Below are 17,172 nucleotides of genomic sequence, written 5' to 3' on the forward strand. Positions count from 1 at the left end.
GGCAAAAGGGAAATAAAACAGGGTGAAGCACTGAAACAAAACCAAGGAAAGAGGTTTCAGGTGGGTTTTTTTTTTTGGTTGGTTTCGTGGGTCTTTTGTTTTGGTTTTTGTTTTGTTTGGTTGTTTTTTTTAAATTCCCACCCTACTATTTCTCCCTCAAGAGTTATCAGCTCACCCTGCGCAGCCAAAGGTGACATGTGCTGGTGACTCCTCCGATGTATCTGGTGGCGATATGCGTATACTGCTAGGACAAGCACCATAATGCAGCCCATAATGCCTCCAGCCACTGGGCCAACTGGTGCACTTTTGATCATGTTCAGAGTGATTACCTCATCTCCTAAATTAAAAGGGACAAAACAGAGGGGAAAAAAAAACCATGAATGCTCTGCAGAAAGGTTTAAATCAACATCTCTGAAGATTAGAGGAGAACTTGATGGCTTTCTAGGTGCTTAACTGTGCACACACAGGACAGCACACTGTAAATAGGAGAAGAAATTCACAGAGGGTGCATCAAAGACAGGAACGTATAGCTACACAAACACAGCAACACATCAGTATTTTCAAAAACGCAATACCCATAACAGGTCTGACGCTACTTCTTTACAGCTTGATGCACTATTTATGCTAATTTAGCACTAACATAAGAGATGAACATGTTACGTGAAGCATGCTCTGACACTGAAAATGCATGTTATTGAATATAAACAGTTAAATGCAGCATCTGTTCAGAAAGGCAGAGTTACCTATTGCTCCCAAGTCATCCACATATGGGCTCTTCGCTCCCACAATGCCACCGAAGCATTCCTTCTGAGGGGCACAATAGGACTTATCCAGATGGGTCTTCCCATCACTGTCTACCATACACCACTCACAGTCTAACACACCAAAGCAATCCCTGAAAATTAAAAAAAGCAAAAGACGACCATATTTACTTTTAAGTCCAACACTTCTCATTTGGCATAGCTCAGTCTATTTTAGAATCGCTAGACAGAGGGAGGCCAAAATCATCTGTAAACACTCATATATGTAACGTTTGGCCACAAAAAACTCCTCATTAAAATGCTCAAGTACCACAAGGGAAGTTGTACAGGAAAGCTGCATCTTTAGCATGCATCTTCCAAGTCTGTTTGCTTTGACTTTTTCCTACATCACTCAGCCTGAGCAAAGGGAGAACTTCTTACTTGTAACTCCTCCAATAAGGCATTTCTCAGCACGGTGTCTGACTACGGTTGTACCCTTTTTCTGCAGTACTTTGGAAAATGGAAGAAAGGATTTGGAAATCTGCTAGAACATATTGTGGTCTGACCAATCTCAGTTCCCTGGAGATGGCTCATAACTAGCAAGAAAGAAATAAGCCCCTGAGCTCTACGTAACGCAAGGACTAGAACAGAGAAGCAGGAAACTAGAAGCTGATAGGCAGCTACCATCTCTAAAGTGCTCCAAAGTCACCACCATGAAAGTACTGTCTACTTTCTGTGAACACTTCAGTCCACACATTCCTCCAGAAGGTAGACAAACATAGCAGCACTACCCATTTTGCTAAAAGGAAGAATTCATTGTCCTTTCAACAGCAAATCTTCCACTTGCACAACCCTCGGTTCTCAGAGTCACAAAGTGTGATGGGAAAGCCATTTGTTTGCTATTAATGGTGTTATGTGACTCAAACGGAAATACTGAGGTCTTCTGTTTCTGCAATGCAGCATCATGTCATCATTGGTGTGTGCTATAACATCTCATTCTGGCATCATACTTCTTTTTTCTTTTCTTTAAAACATGTAAGGAAGAGCTATTTTCACTTAATTATTTCAAGAACACAGTATATTTTGAGGGATGGAGAACGCCACTTTACCCGCTCTCTGTTCTCTGATTGCACTGAGTGTTAATGCACTGCGGGAGAGCATCCTGTAGGCTCGGATCGATCGCTGTGAAAGTCATTGGCTCCTGATGAACTTCACAGCTCGGATTCCTATATTGGGGCAAAAAAGTAAAGCTTTGTATTATAAAAGTAGTCAAAGCACAATCAGTGAAAAACATCATTTTTACCTATTACATATTAGCTTAATTATACTAAAAATACTGTCCATTCTATGCTGTATCACCTGTAAGTTTGCAGGAACAAACAATTAATTTTGTTAATTAACTTCTGTCACATGCTGTTCCTCTAAAGAAGGTTCGTTCTCACCTGCTTTCAGCGTTAGTGAGGTTGCCGGTACATTCATTTACCTCCAGAGGGCACTCACAAGGGCACTCACATTCGTTCTGTTCCATCCTTCAAGGGCAGAAAACACACAGAAGATGCATCAGACATTGCACCACGGTTTTAACCCCACACTGCAGCTCCGTATCAGCAGTTCCCCATGGAGAAGGCTGTTCAGTAACCTTTCTCCTTCCCCCAGGCACACCGGGATTGCTCTATTCTGCACTAGGACTGAGGACAATGTAGTAACAGAGCCTCTCTTATCTGTTACCCACCCCACAAAATTTAAAAAGCAGACAACCCCTGGACAAGTCTCAGATCTAGGTCCAAGGATCCTTCTTGCCAGTGCAACAAACGTGTAACAATGCTGGTGTAGACAAAAATCTCCTGCAAGCACCAGGATCCCCTCAATGAAAAACTATGTCAAACCACATAAAATCGTGGGTGTTGTTAGGCCAGAACGAAGTGCCTTATCCACAGATAACCGCCCCTGAGAAATTGAATCTGTCGTGGTCTTTTAACATTATCTACCCAAATAAGTCAAGAACAAACCACCCTGTGTTTTAATACACCGACAATACGGCGAAGGATTAGAGGTATGCTAAGTCACCATACCTCTTACAAATAGCATAGGTAAAGTAACTATTTTGTTTTCACTTCAGTTTTGTATGCATGTTTTCATTTAGCTTATAAAATAAACGTGGTTTTATAAACCTTGCATCAAGAAAGAGGGAAGAAGTAAATGCCTGGACCAGCCCGTTCATTTCTGATCTCCTGCTCACCTGTGGCAGTTGAGGCAGAGTCTGTCTACCATACTGCAGGCACAGAAAGCAAGTGAATCGCAGGTCTCATTGACGATTCCCACAAAGGCATTGGTGCCTGGGATTCTTGTCAGCCTGTACTTGGAGCAGTGACTGCCGTGCACAAGGTTTGTCAGATCACCCTAGGAGAAAAACAAATTGTGTCAATGGTGTAGCAAGAAACCCATTGTCTTAGGGAGCTGAAGACTTTCCCCCTCCCAAGGAAACCTAGAGGGAGGGAACACAAATGCATGGGAGTGCTGCCTTCACAAAGAAGAGGTTTACAAAATTGTTCATCAACCTGTTGAGTTTTGCTTCCAAGCTACTCCTGGGTGGAAAGACTTTGCTGAAGATAGAAAAAAATATGCTTAGCTTATAAACATTATGAGATGTGGCAGCAGCGTTGAGTCCAATATCCCGCCAACAGCAGGTTACATTTCATTCTTTTGCACTGCTCACCGACTCATCACCACCGTGCCAGCCATCAGTGACCTCTGCAAAGAGGCTCCGCTTGCTGAAAACTTCTTGGCATGTGTACTATAAAAAAAAAGACACCACAGCACTGTACAGCTGTGATCTATTTGGTAGACAGACTCATTCCTGATTCCTATTTGCATGCCACAATCTTAAGTTTTTGCTCTGTCCTATACAATTTCCTTTACAGTAATACACTTTCTATTTTGCATTTCAAGTGTGGGGAAAATGTTTTAGCCTACCTGACATAAATCAACGTATTCTGACGTAATTTTCAAATACTTTTGACACTCATTTCCCAACTTCTCCTCCCAGTAATAATTGAAAAGTATTATTTAAAGAGCAGCTTCTCCCACAGAGCTTAACATCTTTTGAATAATTCTGCAGTGATCTTGCAAGGGTGGATCTGTGGTGCTGCATCAGCATTCACGGTGCAGCGAGAGACGACAGCCCCTGGCTTAGACCTCTCAGCACAAGAGGAACCTCACAGATGACCCGCAGGGATGACAGAGCATTCACATCTCCAAAGACTGCAGTTTGACAAATGATACTCTGCAAAGCTCACGCAAACTGCATCAGTAAATGCATTTATTCAGTCACCTAGTTAAAAGGTAAGTTATTAGAGACTTTTACTACCCATGTCACAGGAGGACGAGAAACTGGTCAGAGTTGGAAGCTGCCAGACGTCAGGAGAGGATCCAAAGCAAAAAATCCCAACTACTGCTGGAACCTCCTCACTGAACAACTGTGAACTTATTTTCATGATGCTGGATGAGACTTTGCAGACATCAACCACAGTTGGCCAGCGATCACATCCATAATCCCTTGTATGTCAACTGACTCCTCATGCAAGCACAGTTTGTGCAGTCCAGATCGCTGATTTTGTGTTTGGAGAGGGTGAACGGAGGCCAATCCACACGGAAGGCTGGCTTCGAGCCTCGTCTGCTGATCCTGGCAAGGATTTGTGTTTCCACCAAAAGAAACCCAACCCAACCAAAGTACATTCAAAAGCAAAATAAAACAGAAAAACACACTTACCACTAAGCTGGTATTAAATTTATAAAACCGCTGAACTGTTCTGTCACTGAAGCTGTTGCAGAGGTTTTTCTTGACAAAATTTGGGTGGTTCAGAATGTCATTTGCTACCAAAGGCTCCTAAGTGAAAAACAGAGGATTTTATGCCTTTGAAATCAGACACAAACAGCAGCTTCTCTACAGTCCTTACCACCTCAGAAATCAGAAAAGGAAGGAATAGACCAAGAAAAAAGGAGCCAGACCTTGTGCGTAATGTGCTGTTGCTCCACCGGTGCGTGTCCTTTGGGATCAATGAGGGTTGGGTGTGCCACAAGGTACCCTCTGTCCTCCATGATAAAGCACCTGCCCCACAGCAAACAAAGCAGAGAGCATCCCATTAGACCTCCTCGGGCGTTAGAGAAATACGGTGAAATAAAACATGATCTTCCATTTACAGCTAGAGGAAGAATTTTTAAAGGCTTCCATTTATTAAAATAACAGGGCCATTAAACAAATTCACTCCAAAATGTCTTTAAAAAAATATATCGGGTATTTCCCTGAAGCTTTTAAATCTGTTACTGTTACAGCAAGCTTGGACCATCAAGGACTTGAAAATGGAGCTGATTAGAAACAGAAAGGAAAACTGATCAGTGCGTTGTCTTGCCTGATCAGGGAAGAAATAAATGACACATAATGAACTTGGAAAGCTTTAACAGTTTATTAATCTACTATGTTACTAATTAGACAGAGATTTCACACTCTCCTTTAATGACCTCCCGCTTTAGAATTCAATTTTAACAGGGAGATAAATCACTCCTGTTTCATTCTCAGCCTTCCCAACCTTTCCTCTCCCTTTTCAGCTCTTCCCATTAGTGTCCCGTGTGATTTCAGGGAAATGATGTCAGATCCGTGCTCCTATCTAGAAACCAGTGTGCTGCGAGGTTTTAATCCATAATGTTTTCGGCATTTCCCGTTTCCATAGCCACAGACAGCCACGCTGGGGAAGGCAGAGGAGCAAGCGGCACCGGGGACGGCACAGCCTGCGCCACGGTCAAGAGAATAGGTGGCCACAGAAGGGAGACGGGAGGAGGTTAATGCGGCCACTCAATGCTCCCGAAGAGCTCAGCAGGGTAGCAGCCACATCCCCCAGCACAGCAGGGCTTTGGCTGGGCCCCGCAGCTGCGCTGCTGCCCCGGCCTCCTGCCTGGGGCCAGCGGACACTTCGGGCGGCTTTAAAGTCTGCGATTCCCATGGCAGTCTGCTATGTAAAGCTCTACCTACATCAGCTCACTGAGTGAGAGAGCAGATATAATTTAAAGCAACCAGTACAGAATAGATGGGACTGTACACTTTAGGTATACAAGACAGTAATGAAAACTTGCAGTTGGATTTTTTTTTACTGCCCCAAACTGTTCGGGTTTTGCATTAGAAATTCATGTAGTGATGCTGCATTTTCTCTTTTTTCTGAAAGATGCTATAGGCAACAGGAGAATGAGTAGGCTTATGATTACCCCAGAATGACTGCAGAGAGAAAAAGCTTAGTAGAGATACATTTAAAAAAGCCAAATGCTTGCCAGATAGTTAGAATAGTTGTCTCTTAGTACCTGCATGCATTTATGCAGAGGCTGTAAGCATTAGATCTGGCTTCTATGTTACAATGGTCTAACAAAGCGTTTAACAATATGCTCGAAATTCCTTATTTAGGGAATGTAGAAACAGAATAAAGCATCTGACCCCCACTGATTACTAATGTTTTTTAACTGGGGGGAAGGAATGCCAAAACAGAAATCCTGATTTTTTTTTTTTTTTAAATACACCATAAAGTATATAAAAAAATACCCAAACCAAACTAGAAGAAACTGGGAGGATGACAGAAAACCATTTTGCTTCCCAAATTTAAGGTTTAAAAACAAACAAAGAAACAACAAAGCCCAAACCATGTTATCAACTTACTCCAGATCAAGCCAGCGTCTACCCTTGCCCTCACCCTGTGATTTTTCAAAAAAGGGTAAAGGAAAGAGGAACACTGAAGATACACATAGGTCTAAATAAAATTAGATACTCCAGATGAAATCAGACTTCTTCTGACTAGTGCTGTGCTATGTATTTCTGAGAAAAATATAACAAAAGTATATTTTCATAATCATAGTTAAAATAACTAGAAATAATACATCACTATTATCATCATTATTACATCATGCTCACAGTAACTAAATAGGTAAAATGAAAACAAACAGAAGAGAATAGGAAGTGTATTCATTTAATAATGTTTGTTTTGCCCAGGATTTCAGTGAACTCTGACTATAACAAAAAAAAAAAAAAAAAAAAACCCAAACAACAGTTATCTTCCATTTTTTTATTGCTGCAGATTGTTTACTTAGCTGATAAGAGTTTGGTTTTCAGTAACAAAAAAGTCCATGCAATCTTTATGAGAAGAACAAGCACAAATTTTAGTGGAAATCAGAGAACACACATTGAAAGTAACAGAATCCTAGAATAAGTTAAATTGGAAAGTACCTCTGGGTCATCTGGTTATAGGGTTGGGGGGTGTAGGGGGAAGGAAAAGAAAAAAGGCTTTAGATATTTATTGCCTGGAAGGAATGGCCTACCTTATTTTGTTTCCTCCATCTTGGTTACAAACTGGCAGCAGGTCCATGAGAACTTTGTAGAAGTATCGCAGCGTGAAGTCAATGCCCATTACTGCCACCGAATGTCCTGAAGACATCTGTGCACTGCAAAGAGGGGAGGAAAAAAAAAGGAAAAAGGCTTTCATGGCTGTGTTAATAATGAATATTTTAATTACTCAGTTCCCTACTTGAAAAGGGGACTGGCTTTCCTGGCAAATAAATGACCAGCTCAAATCCACACCGCCACACTGAAACTCAGTTCACCCTGCCTGTGTTTAAATGAACAATTATAGCAGCTGTAAATGGAGAGAACAGTGTAGTTCTTTGCTACAGTCTTAACAGTGTAGTTATTTGCTGCAAATCCTGAAGTCTGTCCACACAAATTGCACCGCATACAACCAGCAGGTGGAGGAGACAGGAGACAGCTCAGGATTGGATCACACCCAGCAACCAACCCGTCTCCCCACAGGCTGTTCTCCCTCGACTCTTACATAGACCCTACCACCTACAGACATTTAATATTTAGCAACATAAATTAGGATTAAAAATTCCCCACCCGCACAAATGAACACAGGACACTGCTCCTGCACTTCTGGCACCCGAATCCCCACTGCCTTGGGGCAGTGTTTATGTTCTGCACTGCTCCTCTTTGCTCAGCCCCCAGCGTTAGCACCTGACTATGAAGCTGCCATAGACATTTTGCTAAATCCCTAAAATTCCAAAGTGTAGGAGTGATTATGAATTTCAGCCAGAAAAAAAGCTGGCCAAGACATGAATGAGTTTACCTTGCACCAGTCAACTAGGTGGTATTTAGGTGCTGGTTAATGAGCACCGTGTTAAATGCTTCAAATCACACCCTACTAACGGGGCTGGTTATCCATGCTAGCTGGAATTAAACAGGAGTAATTCAAGTTAACCTGACAGTGCCTCCCACTGCCTATGGAGAGCCAAGTGACATTTAAAACCGTATCACTTAACAAATGTTTTGATTCAGTATCTTCCCCCAATGTAGGGCAACCGTAAAATACATATTTAGGGAAAGGGCAGAACCTGGAGTTGCTGTAGATGCTCACAAGCAGTGGCAGCAGGAGCTGCTGTGAATTCCAGTATTTCGCCCATGCTGAAAATGTGCTTGTGTTCCTATTTTTACACACCAGGTCGGGAATATACACAGTTGCCTTAGCAACTGATACATCAAAGACTGACAAAACAGTCTCAGGCTGATACATGGAAGTGTATTTTCTCACAGCTCTATAAAGGTAAAAAAGTGCTACTTTTGCTCAGTTGTATCGTTTCAACTTTCCTCGCCATCTGTGAAGCAATTGCAAGAGGTGTCCTGGAAGAAGCACAGTCTTGACATTTGGCTGAGACTGTTGGATGCTGAAAGCTCCAAATAGAAAGTATATTCTATTTATGTTGTTATTTTCCCAAAACTTCCTGTCCTGGCAAATTCCCACCTTCCCCTCAGGAGAAACATCCAGATATGCAAGACCTCCTGAATCAATGCACTTGAGCTAAGGTGCAAATCCCCACTGGGCAGCTGGACAACAAAGTTCTGGAACAAAACCCTTCTAATATAAAAACAGAGGAAAGTAACTAATACTTATTATGGCAAGTTATGAGCATTATTATATTATGTGGTGGTCTGCAGTAGCCTGAGGCTTACTGAGCAGTCACTGTCACTCCTACATTTCTAATATCCAGATTCTCAAAGATTGCTTCCTGCGGCACTGAGATGGCACGGCCAGACTAAGGATGCAGAATGATCAGCTCATCCTCAAATCGCAGGGCGTACTACTTTGCACCTATGTGGGCCTTACAATGTTGATGACCAAGGAGATACCTTTGACTTACTACTTTTTAAAATTTACTCTTCCAAATAATTTTATCTCTGAAGATAGGAATAAAAATGCTTAAAAAAAAGAAGATAACTGAACAGCACAGCTGGACTATACAAAGTAGAGGCTGCGGGCAACCCCCAATCCATGTAAAACCAACTCTGTTTACTGGACTGAAGAGTTTGTTTGCTTTTAAAGAGGTACAGCGAAGATGTAGTCAAATCTAATTTGCAGATTCATAAATATAGATTATAAAAACCTGCATTTAATTTATTTTTAACATTACCCATTTCATAGAAAAGGAATGGGGAAAAGGATGACAGTGAAGCAGCACATACACATTTAACTGTATGCGACAAGGCATCAAGCTATGAAGTTACTGCTCTGTCCTAACAGACAAAAGGCCATTAGGAATGCTGTAAATATTTTAGCTTCATTTTAAAGCATTAAATCCCTCTGGTTTGCTGATGCAAGCTGTATTAAATAACTTCTTGCATGAATCTTCTATTCCCAGCCTCCACAAAAGAAATAAGATATACATAAAATGGGAATGAGAAGTAAGCGTCAGTTCCAGATAAACTAATGTTCTTATTTAAACCCACACAGCAGTTTCTAATGTGAGTATGCCTAGTAACTCTACTGATTCCTCCCCCACCCCTCTGGATTTTTAACTAAGACCTCTCTGGGGATTATAACCACATGTGACTATAAGCTTTAGAGGTCATATTTACCCAGGAATCACACTCACATCTGCCAAACTTTGTTTAACCATTCTTTAATCATGCTCTTCTTACAAAAGTGCTTATTTCCCTTAAGTAAATTCCTCTGTGAGAAGCACCACGCAGGCGTTAGGCCTGATAATACCCCTGCCAAAAAAGACAGGCAGATGTCCTGTGGTGGGAAATCCCAAACGAAACCGAGACGTCTCTGAGAAGAGTAGAAAAGCAGTGTCTCAGGCTCTGCTGGCTTTGTGATCTGTATTTACCAGCGCAATGTTAGAAGTTACCTTTGTACTGGTAGGGTCTTAGATGGAGCATGTGCAGAAGCCACATGCTCAGTGAGTCTTGGAAGAGACTCCGTGTAGAAAACGAAATGAGTAACTACCATTTCTGAAACTTGGGAGAGCTTATGCTAGAAAGGTTTAGTACATATTCTATAAACTGACCTCTTTTAAACAGCCTACATCTCAAACCAAACCTCAGCCTTAGGCTGGGGGCCTGGCCAGTAGGGAGCTGAAAGAAAAGAAGTCTGGCCCTCGAGGAAAGGGTCATTCTAGTACTGACAAAGATGTTCATAGAGAGACTGACTCCACTTCTCTTGGTGGTAATATTACACTGTACTGAGAATAAAGGAAATGCTGAGGTTCTCCTGATCAGCTCTGAATGAAGATACATTACAATTTCCCCTTTCCTTTTTTTAAGCCATAGAAGACTAATTAATAAAGAAAATGCTTCTTCCTATATGGCTATGATGTTCATTTTGATTTTGATCCCAAAGGCATAGGCTGCTGTTTCCACTCAGATTTGTTTTCTGCAATCCTGTAAAGGCAGTTGAAGGCAGATAGTTGAAGTTGAGGCTTCTCCTCAAGTTCTTCCTCCTCCTGAAAGCCCTTGTCCAGAAGTGCTGAATTTAAACAGCCCAGGTGAGAAGCTCCCCCAGTTTCTGGAGTATAGACAGATCTTTAACTAAAACCACCTTGTGGACTGACCCCTGTTTGCAGTTAGGTAGATCTGCTTTCACCTCTTATTCCCTTCCAAACATCGCCCTGGTACACACATCTTCAGGACTGTGAGTAACTTCAGGAAATTAGAGATTAGCCATCTTGATGAAAAGATGTAGTCAGTCTATTTGACTACCAGCAGAGAGGGAACATATCCCAAACTGCCCAATGAAAGCAATCCCTCTCCTCCTCCTACGTCCCCGTCTTGCATATGTGACATTTCATCTCATGTTCATCCAGGAGCACATTCTCACCAATCAATCTTGTTTTCTATACACTGTCATTATTTGTATATGCATAAAGCTACAAAATATAAACCTATTCATATACCATGGATTTTCCACAGTGTTTCAATACACTATTTCCACTGAATCTACACAAGGTTGTATCACATTTTATCAAAAGCACTTTAAAACCACGTTTGGTTTTCAGTTCTTGAACATGAAGGAGTTGCTAATTGAGAGCATTCTTGTGTGACACAAGCGTCAAAACACCATTTACCTGGAAGAATGGACTGTGTGACTGATCGTAACAACGTAGCCTGCCCCTCCAACATCTAAGTAGGGACCAGTAAAGGTTATTAGTCCTGGATTAGCCACTGCATGCAAGTACCTAAGGGCAACCAAAAGAAACACTCATAATTAGTAAAAAATGGTTACTGTAAACATTAAGACAGTATCCTTGATTTTGCAGAAACACAGACAAACATTGAATTCTGCACACCGTGAACAACATGCTACCAAATTAATGTTTCTTAATATTAAACAAGTACTTAAGTATGATTAGGACCCAGACCTAAAGCAGACTTGCTTAATAAATGGTTCCTCAGTACATACAACTGCATTAAAAAGCTCAATTTACTTCTGCACAGAATATGTTTAACATCATTTTAGACTTTTTTCCCCCAGAACAACGTATGACTTAGTGCCAGCAGAGTCTCAAACTCAAAGCAAACACTGGCAAAATTATTATGTTGCAAACGCAGGAGAAAGGACATCCTATCAGCAGAATTCACACATGAAAATCTGGAAAGATGTCAGAAAGTGATTACAAGTTAGAGTCTCTTAAAACTTACTGTCAACATAAAATGAGCTACAATCATGTCAAGTATCTTTCTGCTGTCATAAGAAAGTTTATAAAGTATTCCAACTGTTGGAAACACTTTTGTGTATGAAAAATCTATTACTTTGCTTTCCCGTATACTATCCCATGAGTCTGGACTGCACTGTGAAAGTGACTGAATTCTACTTTATTACTAGTGCTTTGCTTGCATCTTCTTTCCAAAACACTGCCATTTGGCTTTATATAAAAACCAAGACACTATGGTATGCACATGGAGGCTTTTCCAAAACCATGGTTTGAAAAAATCAGTGAAGTGTAAAAGCAAAAAACCCCACCCCTCCCAAAAACAATAATGAAAATAATTTGAGAGCTTTTAAAATGGAGACAAGGGATTGTAAAAGTGCGTTCGATCTGCAACATGAATGCACCCCATTTATCTCACTAAAAAAAAAAGAAAGCAAAATTCCATCATCTTATCTGTCAGCAAAACCATAAACAACAAAAAGGAAGAAAACCTGAAGAAAAGCTAATCAGTAGCCATGGTAATGCTTTTTTCCGGGAAAACATGGGTCAGGAGAGCTACAGCATGGCCAATGCCAGGAGCAATTCAGAGCCTTCCCTGTACAGCTGGAGGGTTGGGACCCAGCGCTGGCCTGTGCCTTTCCCAGCGTCACTGTGCGGCAGCACCTGGCTGGCTCCTTTCAACAAAGCACACACGTCAAAACACGCTCCAGAGCACACTCATGTCTCAGGCTCTCATTTGTAGCGTATACAAGTATCTTCCCAAATCAGACGCTAGTGCATAATTAATAGCGCACAGTAAAGCCAGCAAATTCCTACTTTATATTAGAGATGAAACCCGCTTTAAACAAACAAACAAAAAGACTAAAATATTAACTACCAAAAATAGCACAAGGAGCTGAAAACACTCCTGAATTAGCTAATCCCTAAAGGGGATGCTCATTTTCTGAATATTTATATTCCCATCTGCCATAGCAGGGATATGAAACAGAAACTATCACTTAAAATAAAAAGGGTTGAAATTAGAACAAATAAAGGGTTTAACTAGCTGTATTTAAGCACTGAGCCTTTTACCCACGATGAAAACATTTCTAGTTAAATAGTTTATAGCTGGCCATAAAAAAAACCCAGGCTATGAAACTGATACCAAATATTTTCCTTATTGCCCTCCAAGATTATCCAAAGCTTTGATAACAGGACCCTAAAAACTCACCATTGTCTCCTGGTGGGATCAAATGCTTTGTCCATGAGGGAACCGGGGTAAATTCGGAGCACCCCATTGGGGGTTGCTATGTAACGGCGCACAATATAACTGCTCACAATATAACCGTTCAGGCTACTCATTTCCATTTGTGTCATCCATTCATCTGTGACGTGACTGGTAGCCATTACTTCATTTCTGACAGAGAACTGCAAAACAAAGGCAGACCTAGCAGGGTTCCTCTAAGACTTGCATGAAAAGATAATAAGCTGCTCGTGGGGTTTCCTAAAGAGCGATCGGAGATCATCTAAACTCAATTACTTGTTTAAAGTCTTCTCACACCAGACGGATCTGGCACATTCCAAGCAAAGGAAAAGCTTATTATAATGAAATATTGTTGTCGTTATCTCTGCGGCTTTTAACGTTAGCCTTTTTACTTCACGTAAATATAAATACTGCTCCACTTGCACACAGAATAGAAATTTCTCATTTATATGCTAAGAACACAAAGATACTTCTAAGAATTTACCATGGCTTTAGTTTTTCTAGTGTTCAGTTTGATAGCTGATTATCACCTTCCCCCTCCCTCCCCCCCCCAATCTGGGGGAAGAAGCCCTCTCCCTCCTCTCTCCACTCTTCTGGGCCTTCAAGCCCATGGCCATGACTCCACGCATGGGAATACCACTCCAACCCACCACTCCATAACCCTACGAGCATCAGGAGATCAATGTTTCAGGTACTCCCCTCCTGGATGAAGGAACAGGATGCGAGGAAACCAGGGTCTTCAGGGCTGACCAGAGCAGTCAACACTGAGGACATACCTTAAGGCCAGGATTGGCAATCAAGCGCGTGTTGTCGCTGAGGTACGCTGTGTAATGCTCCACCATCCGCTTCGTCTCGGGCTGGCTGAGATGTTCGTATGGAGAAGAGAAGCTGCCTGCAGAGAGCATTACCGTAGGGCTTTCTAAGAATAGCAAAATATGAGAAAGTTAAGGACAATGAATTGCACATATTGCATAGTAAACCCATTTATACCATGAAAGGGTATTGCCCGCCTGTTCCTCCACTCTCCCACACTTCTGTACGCAAAGCGCACAGCTCCTTCAGGTCATGGGTGGACTGTGAGCAAGGGCAGGAAACGAGAAGTTCTCCATCCAAACCAGAGCGCTTACCAGCACAGCTTGCCTTGCCAGGCACTGACAAAACTTATGTTGCACATGAACTACCTTTCTTGCTTCAAAATACAGAAGTCACAAAGTTAGTCCACTTACTCTGATCTCCACGTGTTATTTGGTAGATTTTAGTGCCTTTGTTCTCAAACTCTAAACAATTTCTGAATTACTACTTTTTGAAAGATTACAGAAGCTGTTTTCCCTTAAGAAAAGATTTTGTTCTGAAGAAGAAGAAATTAACTATCCACATTTAGGTTAGATATGGCAGAGGAAAAAGAAAATGAGCACTTACAGATAATGAACAAATGGAGAATTAAAAGCACAGAAGAGGGAGCTTACCAATAAAAGTGTAGCTGCCAGGTGATTTTTCAGAACAGACTAGAAAGTAAACTTTCATTGTGCAGAAACTGCAATACCAGACAGCTTTTTGTTTTTAAAAAGAAAAATGATTATAATGGTGCAGGGCTGAAGGTTTAGAAGAACACCATTTCTGAATAGTTGACCCATGGAACCCGATTTCCCCATGTGTAATGGTCTCCAGAGGAAAAATTTCACTGGAGTATGTGAAGTGTTCTGCTTTTATTCACATTCCTCTAAAACACATCACCATACATCCAGCAACCATATGTACTGCAGTCATCACTTATGAACTTCTGTTATAGTCCTTCATCTGCTTCCCAGACCAAATATTCTGATGTGATTGCATTTTGCTTTGCATGAAGTTTTTCCACTTGTCAGCTTAGTACTGTGTTTTTTGGATATTTTCCATTTATATCTTGTCCTTCTAGATATAAGATAACCAAGACTAGGCACCACATTAAAGAAAGAAAAAAAACCTGTATTTTAAACAATTGGCAAAGCAATTTCTATAGGTTTGTGAAGTTCCTCCATAACTCCTCCAGTCTAATCTCACTTAGCTATTTGTGGCACTGCAATATAGCTAAGGAAATATCACAACCGTGCTGCTAATCCACCATAAGACCTTCAAACCTTGCTACAAACAAAAGCAGTTAATTCAGAACTTTTTATAATACAGCACAGATTTTAGCAAAAACTCCCAAGATTAATGCTTAAATATGAAAGCTTGCAACTTGTGATGCTTATATAAAAAACCTCTTTGGACATATTCTTAGGATATATATAAAAACTTCTTAGGATGTGTTATGTTTTTTAAGTTCTCTATCCTTTCCAGACACTAGAACTTACACTGCCATGGAGACTCTCCCTTGTTCCAGTAATGTTTGAGCAACTACTAAAATTAGTCAGGTAGAGCAGAATCAGTTTAGCTTATCAAAGGCAGGAATATGTCAGTAACCTGAGAACTTTTAAGCAGGTAAGGAGGGTATGGAAACCATCACACCGCAGGAGTTCTCAGTTTCCCCCAACAGGCATAACTTCTGACCTCACATGGATCGATGGTATTAAATGCTTATGGCAGTGAAAAACTTGCATAAATCCAAAGTCAGAAAGTACACCTGCATGACTGGCTGGGACTTCATCCTACTTATGGTATTTGTCAATAAGCTGCTTTACAGCCAAGAGAAAAGAACTTAGTTTTAAGCTCGGTGCGACATCTCTCACTCTCCCCACTCCACTTTCTGGGAACTTGATCGAGCAAGACAAGACTGACAGTGCATTTATCTCATACTCTGATGAGCAGTCCCACTGCATTCACCCATGCAAGTGCTCGCCAACGAGCAGGGCAACTATGATCAATGAAGAGCTATAAGAAGATACAGCTGATTAGAAAAGTCAGCCCTGGAAAAAAAAGCATCTCAAGAGGACAGTATTTTCAGTGTTTTGTGAGAAGAGTTTTACTTTCTGCTGCCACACTCTACAGAAACATGCATGAGGTCAAGATGAACTGCAAGAAAGCTTTACCTAAGGTAGCCAGCTGCTTGAAGTGCAGGCAGGCGTTCGGCTGGCCCAGCAGATCCAGTCGATGATAGAGGACCTTGCTGCTGGGGACAGTGTTGAGATTCTTCAGCTGTTTAACAGGTATTTCTGGCTGTATCACCACGACACACAGAATAAAGGATGTGTCCTGGACCTGAAAAACAAGGGCAAGTCATCAAACTGAAACAAAAACGTGGAGGTGTTACAGAACTTATTTTCTATTTAGCATTCATTCTCTTTTCTTTAATTGCTCATCTCATCCAGATCTGGAAGGCAGCACCACACTTCACCATACTCTAAAGAATCACAGTTCCCACTCTCTGAAAACAGACAATTCCCTTTCAAAGAAGCTAATATGGACTCAATCCTACAGAAAACAGAGAGAAGGATTGTGCGGATAAAAACTTTCAGGCCATACTGATCTCATTGCAGGATAGAGACTTGATTACAGCCACTCAGTCCCACACAGCCACATATAGCTGCAGTCTGTAACTATCCTGTATGTATTGGAGCCACTAAGTTGTAAAAAAAAAAAAAAAAAAAAACAAACCCAACAAAACAAAAACAACCAAACCCCACAACAAAAAACAAACAAACAAACACTTTCCCACAGTCTATGCACAAAATAAAAATATTTAGCTTTCAGGAAAAAAGATTGCATTAAGACTTTCATTTTGTTCCTCAATTTGCAATAATTTCTAACACTGTTTCATGGATACTTTTTGAAGTGTCATTAACAAAGGAGAGACTTCAGGTTCACAATTGATAAAAACCACACTGGTATTCCCATTATGAAGAATACAGACAAACTAACTCTCAAAAGTAACATTTTATCATTACCACTCTTAATTGTGCGCTGCATGTGTCACATGCTCTACTAGTTTTTATATTTTAAGTATCCTATAGTACATTAGATTAACAAAACTTGGAGTTGCCCAGCTGCTCTGCAAGGGTGTTTGATATTTAATGTACCATTACAACATTAGAAAATTAGCTCCAGACACCGTCCTATGTGAATTTCTGTTACACAATGACAGATTTAATCTCTTAAAACTGCTCAGCTTACTCTTTTAGGTTGGATTTAACTTAATGCTGTGCAATGATCCACAAGTACCCTCCTAAGTTTGTTGGCATAAAGAAGTAGCCAATT

The 17,172-nt window shown here is 40.9% G+C and overlaps 1 protein-coding gene across 1 annotated transcript in view; it reads right to left on the minus strand.

Moving 5' to 3' along the window:
- CACHD1 (cache domain containing 1) overlaps positions 1-17,172 on the minus strand; it is a 113,872-nt gene that overhangs the window by 4,631 nt on the left and 92,069 nt on the right. Inside the window, exons 13-24 of the mRNA XM_075711086.1 lie at positions 16,008-16,176; positions 13,776-13,918; positions 12,967-13,163; positions 11,172-11,282; positions 7,095-7,217; positions 4,749-4,848; positions 4,510-4,626; positions 2,980-3,140; positions 2,183-2,269; positions 1,850-1,966; positions 744-895; positions 176-337 (exon numbers count right to left, since the gene is read on the minus strand). Of these exons, the coding sequence (XP_075567201.1) occupies positions 176-337; positions 744-895; positions 1,850-1,966; positions 2,183-2,269; positions 2,980-3,140; positions 4,510-4,626; positions 4,749-4,848; positions 7,095-7,217; positions 11,172-11,282; positions 12,967-13,163; positions 13,776-13,918; positions 16,008-16,176 (1,639 nt within the window). The remainder of the gene's footprint in view (positions 1-175; positions 338-743; positions 896-1,849; positions 1,967-2,182; positions 2,270-2,979; positions 3,141-4,509; positions 4,627-4,748; positions 4,849-7,094; positions 7,218-11,171; positions 11,283-12,966; positions 13,164-13,775; positions 13,919-16,007; positions 16,177-17,172) is intronic.

Source organism: Pelecanus crispus, chromosome 5, assembly GCF_030463565.1.
Source record: "Pelecanus crispus isolate bPelCri1 chromosome 5, bPelCri1.pri, whole genome shotgun sequence".
Lineage (NCBI taxonomy): Eukaryota > Metazoa > Chordata > Aves > Pelecaniformes > Pelecanidae > Pelecanus > Pelecanus crispus.